Here is a 19,212-nt window from a genome sequence, read left to right as displayed (position 1 = left end):
TAAATTTTGAAAATTATAAACACTTTTCATTACATAACCAAAATGGTTATAATTTTTGAAAAATACTTGATAATTTATGAAGATATGTTGTTAATTCTTTGAAAAATATTTATAATTCTATGAGTATCAAAATTAAGTGTCAAAAGTTAGTGATTACTTAGTTCAATTGAAGTAATTTTTTTTTTCTTTGTTGGCTAATTTTTTTCTTTGAATATTATTGCCTTCCTGCTTCTGCTTCAGCTCCTGAGTGATAGTCTTAAAATTATGATGCATTCCATCTCTAAAACGTTTTTGCTTTTGAATTTCTTCTTGTTTATGTGTGCGTCTTCTGCAAATAATGCTTTATATGATACCCGCCGCTTCCTGGATGGGTTCCTAATGGTGGAGACCCATGCACTAACTCTTGGGAAGGAGTTCAATGTAAACAATACAGAAGTTAGTTCAATGTATGGAAACCCTTCTGCTATTGCATCTGGAGATATGATGTTGTTAACAATGTTAGCTTTCAATCCTCATACTAATGTCATAACTGGTAATTAAAACTTGTTGCAAGAAACAGAGACTAAGTAAGTGTCTCAAATCAGACACAGTTAACAGAAAAGGACAAATAAATTGGATCTCATGGATGATGATGATGATGATGATGATGATTTAGGACAACGAGGGCAAAAGCCAAGTCCCCAGACGGCAGGCGAAAGGACCAAACCTGGATGGGCATGCCGGGCTTGAGTCGATTCCTCTTGCAAACTGACTTCCACTTCTCCACGAAGACATAGGAAGAGCTGGTGTTGCCCTCTTTCTTCTTCATATCCCACCTCTTCAACGTCAACGTGCATTGCTCCTCCCCAAAGGGCTCTAACAGCACCACCTTTATGCCCTTCACACTCCTGCCCTCGTGCAGCCTTAACGCCGCCGCCTCCTCTTCCCTCAGGAAGTCCCCGGCTCTTACTTGGCTTAACGGCATCGACAACCGGTTGTGGCCTTCGCTCAAGTCCGTCTCCGACAGCACCTTCTGAATCACCAGCTTCACCTCGCTCCCGTTTAACCTGTTGATCCAATCCATGAACTCCCTGGGCAACTCGGGCTCTGCGCCATTATTGTCATCCCTGTTGGAATCACTCTCGTTCTGCTTCTTCTTCATCTTCATCTTCATCTTCTTCTTCTTCGTCTTCTCCTCTCTATTGACACTATCAGTGTTTGTTTCGTCATCCTGGTTGTGGCTCTCGCTCAAATCTGTCTCCGATGGCACATTCTGGATTACCAGCTTCACCTCGCTCCCGTTTGACGTGTTGATCCGATCCATCAACTCCCTGGGCAAATCGGGCTCGATACCATTGTTGGAATCACTTTCATTCTTTTTCCTCTTTTTCTTCGTCTTCTTCTCCTCTTCTCTGTTGGCACTACTAATGTTTGTTTCATCGTCCCGGCAGCGAACGACCTCTATCATTGCTACTTCTGTGATGCAGTCGGCAAAATAAGAAGATGAGCCGCCCATCACTAGTATTGGGGCTTGGGACTTGCTGCTGGCTGCTGGTTGTCTTTGGACGATGGAGGAATGATCAGAACAAGTAGACTCTGGTTGTGGGTTATCCGGTACTTTGATGGAGTTCTTCTCTTCCCTGTATATATGATTTGCAACCATTGATATCCGTCTCAAGTACTCGAATGGGGAACAGTTAGGGTCCGTCTCAATGTCTTTTATATCCTCACTTGTCAAGTACCTCTTCTCCATCTTGCCTTGATTATTAATCTCTTCTCTTCTTCAACCACCACCTCACCTGGGAAAAAAAAAAACTTTTTAATTACAGAACAGAAGAATTTGCTTCTAATTAATTAGCTATATAGCTACCATGTAACTACCTACATCATATCACATATATATAGGCTAAACATGAAAATAATCTAATTTTTTGGGTGAATTTACAATTTCATCCAATCATTTCAATTTTAAAAATTAGATCTAACTTGACTCAATTGGGAGCAAATTTATCCAACATCTAAAATCAATTTAGAGGGAGTGTCCACACTGATTTATCGTATTAAGTGTCATATAATAATAATATTTATATAAATCACATGTATACATAAGTTAAAGAAAAAAAAAATATGAACCAAATTTAATAGTAGTTTATATATCTTATATTTGAACAATAAAATATGCCCAATTACTTTCCTAATTCTCAATTAAGTAATAATGTTCCCTAGAAGAATGAAGTAATCTCATTATTTTTATGGGCAACCCTAATTTAATATTAAAAGAACCAAACTTAAATAGAAAATAAGGACTCAACAATTAGTAATATTTTTTATTTAATGTTGATGACTTAAATAAATGAAAATTCTTTTGAAATTGTGGCATTAACATACATGTTGATATTTGGTATACGTGAGCTTAAGGAAAAGGACGAACAACAAAGTAAAGGGAAAACAACATCAAAATCGAAAACAAATGCTGAATACGTAGTGGAAACCAAAGAAGACACAAAGGAAGGCAAAACAACACATGGTCCGACGAGAGATGAGTGTGTCTAGAGAAAAATCATTAAAAGAGATGAGTTGAGGGGCAGACAGCAAGAATTGTAGATGAAATAAAAAGTTAAAAAAAAAAAAACAAAAACAAAAAAATAGATCTCCAAATTGGCGATCCCAAGTGATACGTAATATAACATCGTTATTAGAGCTAAAATGGAGATGTCAGCATTTATCTGTTTAATTGATTCAAGAAATAAGAAGTTTTATGGATTAATGGTCATAAACTCAAACCCAAACCCAAACCCAAACTTGACATGGATATGGTTATCTCCCTGAAGCCCAAGTACAGGCATCCTCAAACTCACAGCACGTGCTACCTAAACTTCAGTCTTACCACCCCAAGGGAAAAATATACGTAAATATGTCCTTGCCTTTGTTCTTTGCCATACCAATAACCACTTTTATTTCGTCCAAATCATCACATTGATATTAAATAAAATAGTAAGAGCGGTGGAGGACATGAATGCTTACCTCAGTCGTCGTCGGCTGAAAACTCTGGTGGGTTTGAAATCTCTCTTGCTTTCTTTGTGATTGTTGATAGCAAACAGCTTGACAAAATGCAAAAATAAGAAGAAAAATAATTAGTTGCATCCTTGACAAAACAACACACATCATTGTATCCTAACAAATGAAATTAAACAAATTGAGAAAATCAGTTGCACCTAGACCAGACCAAGACTTGCTAATGACTCCTTCCTTCAATCCTTCTCTCTTCTCTCTATCTTTCTTCTTTCGTCTTTGTGTGCTCTCTCTATCTACCCTTTATGTGTATATATACATCTACTAAAGCATATTTCTACTTGGATTTGGTAAGCCCATTCCTATATGAATTTGAATTAAGATATATCCATATTTCTATATTTATTTAGTAAAACACGTGTACCTATTCTTACATGGATTTGGTATAACACACATATACATATATTTGTTTACAAAATTATGCATAATCTATATTCCAAAATGTATTTGGTTCTCTAAGTCCTTCTTTAACAATGAATTGGTTTATTTATTTATTTTTAAACAAGTGATTATTATCTTTTCTTTTTATCTTTAATACTTACTTGTTTCCAAATGTTGGCTATTCACAACTTTAACCTAATATGTGTATATCTATTTCATTATCTCATCTTTATTTGTTCTTTGCTTATGTTTATATACATCTACTTGAATAAATATAGTTTAATTATCTGTTGGACTTCTAATTCTCTGGATACCATCTTCAATAAGAAATCAACATGTATCCAAAATTTGAATAAATGTAGCTGTACCTTTATCTACTTGGACACCCATCTAATTTGTTGGAAAAGATGATATTAAGTGCCAGTTTTTAAATGCCACTCCAATCTTCCTTCCTGAAATATATACTGTACAGGTATCAACTTTACATCTTATGATTGATAACAAGAAAGAACACAGAATCCCTATTATGGTCTGTGGTTAAGGATTGCAGTCCATTCTACTCTATGGCTTTCGTCAACAGCAGGCTATAGATGCATAACTACTAATAATTTAATAACTCTGTTCCAGTAGAAATCATTCATTTACAAAGAAAGGAAGCAATTGTAGCTGTGCAATCTTATTGGATTAGTTTTTGCTCCATTTAATCGTATAGAACTATTTAAGCTACAAAGGACATGTAAACTAGAAATTAAAGGTAGAGGAAATCAGTATTCACCAGTCAGCCAACAAGAAAATAACTAGCTTATCCACACATATGTCACATAGCTAGCAAGATATAGGGATAGAAAGGTCCATCCTATTTTGTAACGCCTTGGATGAGTCTCGGCAGGGTAGTTAGGATATGCTGAGTAACAGCTGTCTTCTAGAAGGGTCCTCTAACAGCATATAAAGCTGATTGTATTGGAGCCATGCTCCTCATGATTAATGAGAATCTTCTATATTTTCTCTCCTTTATGTTATCTCTTCTCTCTCCCTTCACTCTTTCTCTCCCTCTCTCCCCCAGTCACCAAAATTCTCTTGAATTCCGCCCTCAGCCTAGTCAATCCCAACGATGCTGACAATTGGTATCAGAGACGACGGTCTAGGACCAACGAGCTGCAACCAACGAATATGGCGGAAGGTACCTGCATGAAACAAATGGAAGCTCGCTTAGACGCCATAAAAGAAGGCATGCAACAAGGCCAGGAGCTGGTGGAGGAAAGGTTGGAAACGATAGAAGCGGGTATCAGAAATACCCACGAAGACATAAGCAGGATAAGGTCGGATGTTATGGAAATAGAGCGAAATTTGAGGGATGACTTCGCTCATCTCCGAGTGGAGTTTACGGGATTAAGCCAACAGCTGAACGTTGCATTGGCCATTTTTTCTCGACAACCGAACGCGACATTACCAGTGGATTTTCCACCAAGAACGGCTACTACTCCCATCCTCCAAGGAGCACAGGGCTGTCAAGAAAGAGACGAAATGATGGAGCCCGCAAGAGAGACGACCATGAGAGGAGGTTTAGGTGTTGCAATTAACATTCCCATCCCAAAAATGGAGATACCAATGTTTGAAGGAGTAAAGCCTCGTTGGTGGATAAGAAGGTGCAAATGCTTCTTCTATCACTATCGGGTGATGGAAGAAAACAAGGTCAACATGGTTGCTGCATACTTGAACGATATAGCAGATTCATGGTTTCAAAGTTGGAGTGCTAGACGACAGGAATGGAAGTGGCCAGAGTTTGTAGACAAATTCTGTGCCAGGATCGGTGAAAGCAACTTGACGAATGTGGTGGAACAATTTAATAAGCTAAGGCAAGATGGGACATTGGAGGAGTATCAGGCCCGATTTGAGGAGCTGAAATCAAGGTTAGGACACGCCCACCCAATGCTAGACGAGAAGTATTTTGTGTCCAACTTTCTTAGCCGACTGAATGATGAGCTAAGACCCATGGTGAAAATGCTACAACCAGCGACAGTCAGGCAAGCAGCTAAGAAGGCTCGCTTACATGAGTTTGTCTTTGGACGCCTTCGCTCGGAAACACAAACTCTCACAAAACGGGTTTGGAATGGGGTGGCAAGGCTCGACAGGGAGGAGTCAGAGGGCTGGCAATTCCCAAATGCAAAAGGGAAGCTACCCACCAAAGACCCCAATTGCAGCCAATCCCCTACGGTCCCTTACATGGGATCAGAAATGACAAATGGGCTTGTGTTTTAAATGTGGGGAGAAATATACAGTAGGGCACCAGTGCAAAAGAGCATTAATGCAAATGAAAGGGGAAGATGACGAAGGTGTAGAAAAGATGTCTGACGCAAAAACCGGGAAGCAAGTGGAAGAAGAGGAGGAAGGAGGGAATATTTCACTTCATGCCTTGGAAGGCCACCCTTCAGAAAAAAATGATCAAAATAAAAGGTAACATTGGGAAGAGGAAACTTCTGATATTGATAGATAGTGGGAGCTCGCATAGTTTCTTGGACGAAAGCTCAGCCAAGGAACTACTATGTGTTCTCCCTCTATATGTCACGGTTGCTAATGGTTACAAGATAGCCGGTACAAGTGCCAAGGTTTTACATGGAGGATGCAAGGGCATGAGTTTTCTGCCAAACTAAGGATTTTACAGCTAGGCGGATGTCAAGTAGTGTTGGGAGTAGATTGGATGAAAACAGTCAGCCTCCTCATATTTGATTTCAACACGTTAGAAGTGACTTTTGATAAAGGAGGAAGAAGGGTAACATTAACAGGGAGTGGAGATGGAGAAGAGTGCAAAGCAATCTTAGGCAGCCACCTGCAGAAGCTCATTGAGCAGGACGAAGGAACCATCGCACTGCTCCATTCGGTCTATGTTGTTAAGGAGTGGGAGGGAAGGACAATAGATGAAACAATGGGCAGTTAGTGGTTCAAGATACATGCCTTAGCCAATACCCCGAGTGAGGTACAGTTTACTAATTCTTTACATTCTGTATTGGTTGAATTTGAGGAACTATTCTTGGAACCCACTTCCTTACCCCCAGACCGTTTTTTAGAACATACCGTGCATCTTAAACCAAACACCGAACCCATAAATGTCCGCTCTTACCGTTATTCTCCGTTTCAAAAGGCTGAGATTGAACACCTAGTGAAAGAAATGCTGTCAAAAAGGGTCATTCGGTCGAGTCAAAGCCCGTTTGCCTCCCTTGTTCTCTTGGTTAAGAAAAAATATGGTAGTTGGAGGTTTTGTGTTAATTATAGATAGTTAAACAGTTACAACATCAAAAACAAGTTCCCCATTCCTATCATAGACGACCTTCTTGGTGAATTATCAGGAACTACAATTTTTTTTAAGCTAGACCTCAGATCTGGTTATCATCAGATCCGAATGAATGCCTCGGACATACCCAAAACCACCTTTTGCACCTACCAAGGGCTCTATGAGTTCCTAGTAATGTCATTCAGTCTAACTAATGCCCCTGCAACATTTCAGGCCCTCATGAATCACATTTTCTGCCCCTATCTTAGAAAATTTATCCTTGTTTTCTTCGATGATATCTTAGTTTACAACCCAACCATGGAACAACATCTAGCCCACCTCAAAACCGCATTCCAAGTCCTCAAATCTAACCAATTGTATGTTAAAAAGTCTAAATGTATCTTCACAAAGGGAAAGGTGAAATACCTTGGGCACATCATCACGAGAGAGGGTGTGCTTACTGATCCAAAAAAAATTACCGCCATGGTGGAGTGGCCTACCCCTAAGACTGTGAAGGAACTAAGGGGTTTTCTTGGGCTAACCGACTACTACAGGAAGTTCATTAAGGGGTATGGAATAATCAGCAAACCGCTGACTGAATTGCTCAAGAAGAATGGTTTTGAATGGGGGGAGAGGGCAGCAGCCGCCTTCGGTTCTTTAAAGGAGGCTATGACCCAAGCTCCAATTCTAGCTCTATCAAATTTTTCCAAGCCTTTCATATTGGAAACAGATGCATGTGACAAGGGAGTGGAAGTAGTGTTAGCGCAGGATGGTAGGCCAATAGCTTTCCTTAGCCAGGCTTTAGCTCCCAAACACTTGGGGCTAAGTATCTACGATAAGGAATTAATAGCTGTGCTAATGGCAGTAGACAAATGGAGGTGTTATTTGGAGGGAAACTCATTTGTTATCAAGACCGACCATGAAAGCCTCAAATTCTTAAGAGAGCAAAGGTTACACACGCAGTTGCAAAGAAAAGGGGTAACCAAGTTGCTAGGATTGGATTACAGCATCCAGTACCGCAAGGGCAAAGAAAATACAGTGGCTGATGCACTGTCAAGAAAGGAAGACAATGGGGAGTGCCAAGCAGTTTCTGTACTTGTTCCCGATTGGATCAAAGAGATGTCACGCAGCTATGAGGGGACACCATGGGCTCAAGAACTCATGACCAGTCTCGCAGCCGGTGGCGGTGAACAAAAAGGGTACACATTGAAGGCAAGGCTATTGAGGTATTGAGGGCGGATGGTGATTGGGGAAGACCCTCAACTATGAACCCGAATCCTACAAGCCTTGCATGCATCCCCCATTGGAGGACACTCCGGCCTAAATGTTACCTACAACAAGGTGAGACAGTTGTTCTATTGACCAGGAATGAAGAAGGAAGTGGCAGCCTATGTACTAACCTACTTCGTCTGCCAAAAATGCAAACAAGAGCAAGTTCCCTACCCCGGTTTACTTCAACCATTGGAAATACCAAATCAAACATGACAAAGAATTTCCATGGATTTTGTGGAAGGCTTACCCCGGTCCGAAGGGAAGAGCACTATCCTAGTAATGGTGGATAGGCTGACTAAATTTGGGTATTTCCTCAACCTAGCTCACCCCTTCACAGCTTCTGATGTGGCTAGGATATTGTTGGATTCGGTGGTTAAGATACATGGCTTGCCCTTGTCTATCACCTCAGACAGGGATAAGATATTTACTAGCAACTTTTGGAGAGAATTGTTCAAACAACTAGGAGTTGGCTTACATATGTCTACAGCCTATTATCCGGAGACGAATAGACAAACAGAAAGAGTAAATCAGTGCTTGGAAGCTTACCTACGGTGTGTGTGTTTCACTGACCGAAAAGCTGGAATCAATGGTTGTCTTTAGCTCAATGGTGCCACAACTCAAACTTCCATAGCTCACTCAAGCGATCGCCTTTCGAGGCACTCTTTGGGTACAAACTGTCGCTCATTCCAGCAGTGATGCACTATTCCAATGTGGAAAGGGATGTGAATAGATACTTAAGGTAGAGACATGAAGCCCTCCAGCTAATTAAACAAGAATTAATAGTGGAACAAAATCGAATGAAGCAAATGGCAGACAGGAGGAGAACAGAAAGGAATTTTGAAGAGGGAGATTCTGTTTACTTAAAGGTAAGGAGATTTCAGCAGCAGTTGTTCACAGGCAAGCCCCCCTCTAAGCTGGGACCTAAGTATTTCAGCCCTTTCCAGACAACAACTAAGGTAGGACGCTCTGCGTATAGATTACAGCTACCAGACGGAGTGGGCATCCATCCAGTCTTCCATGTATCTTTACTCAAAAAATCTGTGAGGCCACATGAAGTGGTAAGTGCTAAACCACCAAACTTGGAGGAGGAGAGCCTAGGGGAATCTGAACCTATGGCAATTGTGGACAGGAGGGTCATCTAACAAGGGTCCTTACCCTTGATTCAAGTGTAGGTACAATGGAACAATCGGCTCCCAAATGACACAACTTGGGAGTACCTTCTGGAATTGGTCAAACAATTCCCTCGGGTAGCCAGACTCTTGTAATTTCTTAAGAACAAGAAATATTTTAAAGAGGGGAATTTGTCATGTAGCTAGCAAGATATAGGGGTAGAAAGGTCCATCCTATTTTGTAACGCCATGGATGAGTCTCGACAGGGTAGTTAGGATATGCTGAGTCACAGCTGTCTTCTAAAAGGGTCCTCTAATAGCATATAAAGCTGATTATACTGGAGCCATGCTTCTCATGATTAATGAGAATCTTCTATATTTTCTCTCTCCTTTCTGTTATCTCTTCTCTCTCCCTTCACTCTCTCCCTCTCTCCCCGAGTCATCGGAATTCTCTTGAATTCCGCCCTCATCCTTGTCAATCCCAGCGGTGCTGACAACATAACTGATAAAAGTATGGAGTGCTCCTGACTATATCAGGAGAATTATAGAAAAAAGCATGAAAATTAAGAAGAGTAATTGGAACAAAAGAAGGATGTTTATTCAGCAAGATGCATACTTCAGATTCAAGGCACCTGCAAGCAGACTCAAGACAGGCTTCAAGTGCTCTAAATTCAAAAGGTAACGACTTTGAGCCAGCAAGTACTGTTGAAAAGAAGAATAGTAATCCAGTCTTTTCATTCTCAAAGAAGAAACGCAACATATATACATGCCTATCAATCATATAGGCAGTTTCCTAAACCTAATTAGGAAGATTCCTAATTAGAGAGTTTCCTAAATTGACTTAGGAAATATGTACAGAAAATGAAGGATCTTACAAATGTAAAATACAAATGAAATATAAAAGCAAATCAGAAAAAGATAATCAGCTATACACGATACACATGATAATAGGAAAGAATCTACTTGTTTTCTAACACTCCCCCTCAAGATGGTGAGTGTATATCATGCATTCCCATCTTGCTCAATATCTTATGATATACTTGACCCGGTAAGCCCTTAGTTAAAACATCAACTGGCTTCCCTCCTATAGGAACATAGGGAGTACAAATCAATCCACTCTCAAGTTTCTCCTTGATGAAATGCCTATCAACCTCAACATGGTTTGTCCTATTATGTTGAGCCAGGTTATAGGCTATGCTTATGGCAAACTTGTTGTCACAATAAAGACTCATAGAGTTGACCATCAAATTTTGAAGTCTGTTATAATAATTTTCAGCCAAAGTAGTTCACAAATACCTAGGGCCATAGATCTAAACTCAGCTTCAGCACTAAACCTAGCCATCACACTCTGTTTTTTACTTCTCCAAGTAATAAGATTTCCACCAACAAAGTGCAATAACCTAAGGTGAATCTTCTATCCATAAAGGGCCCAGCATAATCAATATTTGTGTATGCTTCTAAAGATAAGTGTCATGATATAAACCATAAACAGGGAGTAAGACATGTAAGTGGCGGGCTATGACATGCACGGTTAGGAAGTTGGGTAGCTAATTCAAGAAGGGGGCACTAATGTAAATAAAACCTTCATTTGGCAGGAATGGAAGTGCAGGATCCTCTCTATATAAAGGATTGCTCAATTGTATTGAGGCTATGTTGAATTTTGAATCAAAATCATTCTAATTCTTTCCCAATTCTCTCTCTCTCTATCTCTCTTTCCCTCTCTTTCTCCTAAATTCTATCTCCCTAACTCTAGAGAATTCTCGGAATTCTCTAGAATTCCTTGTCAGATTCGTTAAGATCTAACAAATAAGTTCTGCCCCTTTTAAACATAACACCCTTACTTAGAGAACCTTTAAGATAGTAAAGAATCTGGTGCATAGCCTTTAGGTGATTTTCTTGGATCATGCATGAATTGGCTAGCCACACTTACTGCATAGGCTATATCTAGCTGAGTATGAGACAAATAAATAAGTCTCCCTACCAGCCGTTTATATGAACCCTTATCCACTACTCCTGCTTCAAAATTAGCCACAATTCTGTGGCTTGGTTCAATAGGTGTCTCCACTGCCTTGCTACAAAGCATGCCTATTTCAGTCAATAGATCCAGCACATATTTGTGTTGAGAAATAAATATTCTTTCTTTAGACTGAGCTACTTCTATGCCTGGAAAGTATTTCAACTTCCCTAACTCCTTGATCTCAAACTCTCTTGTCAAACACCCCTTTAACTATTCTATTCCTTGTTTGTCATCATCAGTAACTATAATGTCATCAACATACACTAATAGTGATGACATCCTCCCGAAAACTAAATGATGAACAAACAAAGTGCGGTCACCTTGACTTTGCTTGTAACTTAATCCAAGCATAACCTTGGTAAACCTCCCAAAACAGGTTCTAGGAGACCATTTCAGCCCATAGAGTGCCTTTTTCAGCCTACATACAACATTCTCCTCTTTTGTTAGCAACCCAAATCCAAGGGGAACTTCTATATAAATCTCTTCTTCTAACTCCCCATGTAGAAAAGTATTTTTTACATCAAATTGATGTAATGGCCAATCATGTTTAACTACCAATGACAACAACACTTTGACAGTGTTCATTTTTGCTACTGGGGCAAAAGTTTTCAAGTAATCTACCCCATAGGTTTGGGTATACCCCTTAGCTACCAGCCTAGCCTTGTACCTTTCTAGAGTCCCATCAGATTTGTACTTCACCGTAAATACCCATTTGCAACCTACAAGCTACTTCCCCTTTAGCAACTTAACCAACTCCCAAGTTTGGTTCTTCCCAAGAGCTACCATCTCAACCATCATGGCATCCTTCCAGCTATCATTACTCAATGCTTCAGACAAGGTCTTTGGTATACGAATGGTATTAAGGTTGGTTAAGAAGGTCTTATGGGCAAGAGATAAGTGAGAGTAGATCATGAACAGATGGATAGGATGTTTAGTGCAAGTCTCAATCCCCTTCCTGAGGGCAATGGGAATGTCCAGGTCATTAAGTTTAAGTTTAGCTTGAGCATAGGTGATTGGGTCAGGCTCTGATGTGGCTAGGTCAAGGGACAGCATAGACTAAGTAGGAGATGAAGTAGGCTCAAAATTGGGATTACAGGAATTTGGACTTGATTCAGATGGTTTAGCATGAATACGGTTAGGAACTGAGGCCTTTCTTCTTGAATACACCTTTAGTGGGCTAGAAAAAGGCTGGAGTGTTTCCCTGTGCATCACATTTAGAGAATCCTATGGTATATCCTTTGGATGAGATGTAGAATGTTTAGACGAAGGAGAATGAAGAATAGGGAGAAACAATTCCTTATTCGGTTCCTCCAAGAATTCAGTCTTCCCCCTTAGGATAAGCATTACTGAAATATGGACTTCCCTCTAGAAAACTGACATCAGCTGAAACAAAAAACCGTTTGAATGGAGGATGAAAGCATTTATAACCCTTTTGAGTGTAGGAATACCCAACAAAGATACATTTAAGGGCCCTAAGATCTAGCTTACTTCTATTAGGTGAATGATTATAAACAAAACTCACACAACCAAAAGCTTTAGGATAGATTCCATTAAAGGGCATGAAATCTAGAAAAGTTTTAGAAAAAAGTTGAATTGGACTAATGAAATTATGACTTCAAGATGGCAGCCTATTAATAAGATAAGTTGTTGTCAAGGTTGTTTCTCCCCAATAATGTTTAGGAACATTATTGTGAAATAGCAAGGCCCTTGTAACAGCTAGCAAATGACCATTTTTTCTCTCAACTACCCCATTTTGCTGAGGGGTATAGACACATGAAGACTCATGGATTATACCTTTATGCTGAATGAAATTAGATAACGTTTGATTGAAAAAATCCTTAACATTATCTGTCCTGGCTCTCTTGATTTCAACTCCAAATTGAGTCTTAATCATGTTGAAAAATTTGAGAAAGATGGTGCACACTTCTGATTTGGTCTTTAAAAGATAAAGGCAAACCACGTGTACAATCATCAACAAAAAACACAAATCACCTAGCTTCTGATAGATTTGGAACCGAAGAGGGACTCCATATATCACTATGAATTAAATGAAAAAGATGTGAACTTCTATTATTATTGAGAGGGAATGAAACCCTTCTATGTTTGGCAAACTCACATACATCACATTGGAAGTCTCTAGCATCTAATCCCTTGAACAAAAAGGGAAACATAAACTCGAGAACTTTAAAAGATAGATGCCCTAAACGAAAATGATGAACCAAAGTACATCCTTGTTAGGTTTAACTAAAAGTGATATAGGGAAACACTGCCCTTTTTCAATCTATCCACTAAGATCTTCAAGGTGATAGAGGTCATCCTTTACCCTAGCACACCAAATCATCTTCCTCCAATCTTTTTCCTGAAATTCACAAAAGGAAGGGTAGAAGATGGCAAGGCAGTTAGCATCATGGGTTAATTTTTTAATAGAAACCAGATTAGTGAAAAGCTTAGGAACATGTAGGACATCTCTTAGGGTTAGATTGCTATTAATGAGAATATCCCCTTGGCCAATTACAGTTGTTAAGGATCCATCGGCCAACACAATTTTCCTTGTACTAGGGCATAGTTTGTAGGATAAAAATTTGGTGGAGGAAGGGGTCATATGGTCTATAGCCCCGAAGTCAAGAATCCAAAAATGTTAAAGGGCTAGGTCTAAAGCATGTAAATTAAATGAAGTGGAAGTAATACCTGTGAAGGCTAAGTTAGAAGTACTTGTGCTTGCACCTGACCCTTTTTCAAGAGTTCCCAGCAAACTCCTTAGCTTTTCTATTTCCTCCCTCTTTAGTTCCAACGAATCAACTTAACCTATAGCTTCACCTTCTGCACTTTGTTGGTTGTTGGCCACATAGGCATGCCCCTTTGATTGTCCTCCTTTAGCTGGCTTACCATGAAGCTTCTAGCATTTATCAACCGTGCGTTTGGGCTTCTTACAGTAGGTATACTACAGATTATCTTTATTTGTGGTTTTAGCCATGTCTGAAGTCTTTCTCTCCACCCTTGCCAATCTTTCCAACCAAGGCCTTTCAAAGTCAATAGGGTTGAACTCGCCATTGGATTTACCTCCAGCATTACCCCCCTTCTGCCTTCCTCAGCACGCACTATTGAAACTGCCTCATTTAACAAAGGCAAATTAGATTTGCCAAGGATTTAAACCCTCATCGCCTTGTACTCTACATTGATTCCTACAAGGAAGTCATAAATTCTCTCCTTTTCCACAAACTTCTTTTGGATGGCAACATCCTCACTACACTTCATTTGGATACACAGTGATCCAATTCTTACCACAAGGTTTCCAGTAAGTTTGCATACTCGATTATAGATCGAGTCTCTTATTTAGTGGCTGCTACCTTAGTCCTAATTTCATAGATTTGAACAGCATCATTTACCTTAGAATAGGTGATCTTCACAACTTCCCATATCTCCTTAACCGTGGAAAGAAACATCACCATGTCATTGATTTTTGGAATCATTGAGTTATAGAGTCAAGACATCACCAGTGAGTCCACCTCATCCCAAGAGGCGTATGCCAAGTCGCTCTCCTTAGGCCCAATTCCAAACAAGTGACTCAACTTTCCCTTGCCTTTAAGAAACATCCTAATTAGCTAGGACCACTTAAGGTAATTTTTACTATTTAATCGGTATGCTTCCTGGATATTTTGCAACTCCCCACTGGTGATCACACCACTACTGGAACTGCTCAAGAAAGGAAACTCATTGGTACTACCAGATTCTATGGTTTTGGTCATGGCTTTAGTTTATGAAAGAAGATTGGATCAAAGAAGGTTTTGGTTTCAAACAACCGAGGGAAACCTTGAATCAAAGAAGGTTTTGGTTTTGAATAGCCGAGGAAAAACTTTGGATCAAGTATAGAACCTACAGCTCTGATACCACGTTGAAAAGAAGAAGAATAATCCAATCTTATTCATTCTCAAAGAAGAACACAGCATTTATACAAGCCTATCAATCGTATAGGCAGTTTCCTAAACCTAATTAGGAAGATTCCTAATTAGAGAGTTTCCTAAATTGACTTAGGAAATATGTACAGAAAAGGAAGGATCTTACAACTGTAAAATACAATGAAATAAACAAGCAAATCAGAAAAAGATAATCAGCAATACACGATACACATGACAATAGGAAAGAATCTACTCGTTTTCTAACAGGTACCAGTGTCCGTGCCATGTTACTTGGGCTGTCATTTTCAGCATTTTACATGGTCATAACATGAGGATTCAGAGAGGGTGAACCCCAAGTAACCTTAAATCAATCTTCAAAGTCTGTGTGAGTGCTTTTCACGGCCTTTGCAATAAGAATAAGTAGAATAATACTTTTGATACATGAGCACCAGGAAATTAATTATTTATTCCTATTACAATGCATCCTCCAAATTACAGAAAGGAAGTCTCATTCCTTGGACGTAACAAGCAGAAACATTAAAAGATTACAAGCTGATGACATGGGTACACAATCTAGACATTATATTAAAATTCAACTAGGCTTTCAGTTCTTCAATGCAATCGAACACAAAAGGGTAACCGTCTTGAATAGAACCATCACAGAAGTTGGAATGCCATCCTGAATGTTACGGTATATAGAAGAACGTCATTACAACCTTAAGATGTGCAAAACATATCTAAAATGACAATATAAAATCTCTGTTGAAGACAAGGTAATTAAGAACTGCTAGTAAAAGAAGCAACATCAACCCACAACTCTCTTGGTCAAGACACGGCTTGAATATGCATGAGTATCAGCTGCTATCAGCAAAAGACTTCACTAGGACTAGGGAAAAACATGTTGCAAAATTGTACACAGCATCAATATCATCACCACAAATATAGTATTAGTATAACATAAGATGAATATCAGACCCATGCTTATGCTCGGAATTCTTAAAATCCGGAGTTCACATGGCAGCTTCTATACATTTGTTGACTAAACCCATCATTAGCTGAAAGCCGATGCTGCTAGAGGAGACTCTTTCTACTTTTCTTGTCAAACAAGAATTATTTAATTAGTATCTCTTGCCTAAAACCTCACCTTGAAACTGGAGTTGAAATTGGTTGCGATCCGAACAAGAAAACAACTTAAATGCATCATCTCCGCAATAAGCACCTCCCTCTTCATGAAAAAACAGATTATCTTCACGAACATGGTTAGTTTTGGTTATACTGGATATGCACCAGGATAAAGTTTCAGTACTTGGAGACCCGGGTTGCTCGTCATGTGGGTTGTGTAGTACTTTGAGCCTTGGGTAGCTTGTCATGTGGGTAGTTTGTATCCATGTGTCACGACCCCAGGCATATAGTAGTCATTGCAATCCTAATTGTTATAAATTAAGAGCACTGGCAGCCTTTAAACACACCCAAGAAACCAATCAAATACCACTTAACACACTTACAACTCACCGGCCAACAAACCACAACACATCAGATAATAAAGAACAGAAATAGAAGCACAAACAGAACAAGAAAGAAACATCAAACCACATGAGACGCGACGGCCTTTTATCCTGGTTCAAGCCAACTGAATTGACTCTACATCCAGCAGTCCAACACCCTCAATCAAGCAGCCTTTACTCAGTAGAAATTGATCAGTACATAACCCAAGCTCTCATACAATCCTATCGCTCAAGTACAATCCCTCATTCACTCCAAGAAAGCCCAAGAACTCATGTACTCACAATAGTAACCGAGAGCTTGAAAGGATGTTGGATCTCTCTAGATTGTCGCCTTACCCTCTTATTTATAGAAGAGGCGGAACCCCGATATAACTAATCAAATATGGGATATTACAATTAGACCCCCAAAGATATAACAATTAGACTTTGAGAAATAAACCTCTTAACTACCTAAAAAAAATATAGCCGATAAATCTTCAGAGCTTGCACTGATCTCCTATCATTTATCTCGAGGCAAACACAACACTAATGCATGTGCTATATTGTACGCTGTTGTTGCTGTGAATGATTGTACCTTTCAGTTAGATATTAAACTGAAAGATAAGAGCCCATAAATTGGCTAAGTATAGAGGATGGGAATCATTGTTGAGTAATAACAAATTCTTTCCCACTCAAAATCTCTCTCCCTCTCTTTTCCCTCTGAATTCTCACTCCCTTTCTATTCTCTCTTTCCAAATTCTTCCACAATTCATAAAAAAACCCTAGGCTAAGTCTAGCTACCTGTCACCATGTTATGCACAACTTTATTTTAATCTATTTAGACTTATAATTTTGTGTGATACATTTACATAGAATTGTAATGCTTTTTGTAATTCCCCAGTCCTCAGCACATCATTTGTTTCCCATGAAATTGGGAGTTAATAATTATTTCATGAGAATTTGATAGTTGAGATATATTGGTATGGGGCTTGGCAAGGAAAATGGAGCCAGGCGGGCCCCTCAGGATCAAGTGGGTCCCATGAGGTCATGGGAGCCCCACAAGGTCAAGTGATATTAAGGTGGGCCCCACAGGTATCTAAGTTCCAACTAAATTATCTAATGAAGAAAATTTAATTAGATTATCAAGAGACAAAAGTTAAAAGTAGAATAAAGCCTACACAGACCTATACAACAAAAACAATAACCATTTTAGAAAATTTAGAGAATTACATTACATTGCTTCTATACAAATTTCAGAAATACACAAATGGGATGTACTCGAATAATTAGCCAAAGAAAGAGACTAAAACAATCATAAGACATTTTTTAAAGCAAGTAATAAAAAAGCATGAGAAACATTCATCTTCAATTACTGCAACCGTGACCATAATGATCTTCTATAGATATGGCAGCACATTGGATTTTGGATGGTGCGTAATTTTTATCGTATCAATATGCCTAGGATAAATCATTTTGGAGTGAAGGCATGTGTAGTAACAAATTTAATTGATATTTACTAATTTAAGAGAAAAAGGAATAGCCATGAGAGGGGCTACAATGGTTTGGAAACAATTTCAGAAGGAAAAGATGCTTCAAGGAGAGAAAAAGTATGATTTTGGAAGAGGCAGGAACGCGATCGCACAAAATTCTTGTAGTTTTGAAGCTAAAGAAACACATACAGACCTAACTCTAGAAATCAATTTAAATATGGAAATATGCTGACAGAGCGCTTCTGACAGAGCATGAACGGGAAAGAAAGAAAGAGAAAGAATACCTTCTCTGCCGAGAATACCTTCTCCTGCCAGCCAGCCCCGTCCGCCGCATGATCGAGTGCTTCCCGACCTCTTCCATGTGCGACTCTCCCGATTCCGACACCACAAGCCACACTCGCGTCCCGATGCCCTTCCGCCTCGCGGCCGCCGCCGGAGGATGCCCTTCCGTTCCATCCCAATATTCAATTCGATTCAATTCTTCTCCGTCTCGTCCGATTTAGGGTTTCAAGATGGGGTTGTAGAAAACCCATTGTAATTGTGCTCTCCACAACCCCTTCGATTCAACGGTGGCCATCATCGAACCTCCCCAAACGAGAGAACAGAGAAACACAAAGGAGAGAGATTATAATCGTAAAATACAAACCAAATTAATTTAGGGTGCGTTTGATTTCACTATAGCTAAAGTATTATTACTAGCAACTGGCGTCAAACCCGTGCAATGCGCGGGAGATGTAATTAAAAAAAAATTTAAATTTATTATTTTAAATAATTCTAACAGAATTAATAATTATAATTTTTTTAATATTTAACATTTTATTAAAATTTAAATTTAATTAATTATTTACTATTTTATGTTTTAATAGAGAATATCCTTAATTTAATATACCGCCATTTAAGATATTAAAAAATAATTAAGGGAAAAATTCATAAATAACCTAAAAGAAATTTAGAAAATTATTTTTAACCACTTTATAGTAAAAAAATATTTCTGACAAATCAAACAAACTAATTGCACTCTATAACCACTTTTATGTGAGATGCCTAAAATACTCTTAATGAGATTTTAAATTGAAAAGCCCACGTTACCCTTATCTTCATTTATCAAAATACCATTGCCTCTTTCTCTTTCACTTTACCTATCATCTCTCAACATTCACGCTCTTATTTTCTTTCTTCTCCATTGCTGAAAGTATCAAAACTCAACCATTCTTCCTATATTCAATATTTTGCTGCTTGGGTCA

The 19,212-nt window shown here is 39.0% G+C and overlaps 1 protein-coding gene across 6 annotated transcripts; it reads right to left on the bottom strand.

Annotated features, from left to right (window-relative positions):
- Positions 1–423: 423 nt before the first annotated feature.
- LOC127804889 (B3 domain-containing protein At2g31720-like) lies at positions 424–18,612 on the bottom strand. Of its 6 annotated transcripts, XM_052341975.1 has the most exons (5): positions 18,253–18,612; positions 16,139–16,451; positions 3,801–3,884; positions 3,004–3,080; positions 424–1,778 (listed from the first exon to the last, which is right to left on the bottom strand). In XM_052341975.1, exon 5 carries the CDS (start codon positions 1,730–1,732, stop codon positions 620–622), a length of 1,113 nt encoding a protein of 370 aa, XP_052197935.1. In that variant the 5' UTR covers positions 1,733–1,778; positions 3,004–3,080; positions 3,801–3,884; positions 16,139–16,451; positions 18,253–18,612; the 3' UTR covers positions 424–619. The 6 variants fall into 6 exon arrangements, 5 of the variants coding, with proteins under 5 accessions (XP_052197935.1, XP_052197938.1, XP_052197937.1 ...); XM_052341978.1 differs by lacking the exon at positions 3,801–3,884; XM_052341977.1 differs by lacking the exon at positions 16,139–16,451 and having other exon boundaries at positions 3,801–3,896.
- Between the last annotated feature and the right edge of the window lie 600 nt (positions 18,613–19,212).

This window comes from Diospyros lotus, chromosome 6, assembly GCF_014633365.1.
Source record: "Diospyros lotus cultivar Yz01 chromosome 6, ASM1463336v1, whole genome shotgun sequence".
NCBI classification, from domain to species: Eukaryota; Viridiplantae; Streptophyta; class Magnoliopsida; order Ericales; family Ebenaceae; genus Diospyros; species Diospyros lotus.
The sequence above is the reverse complement of the archived record's forward strand: the minus strand, read 5'-3'. Positions and strand labels throughout refer to the sequence as shown.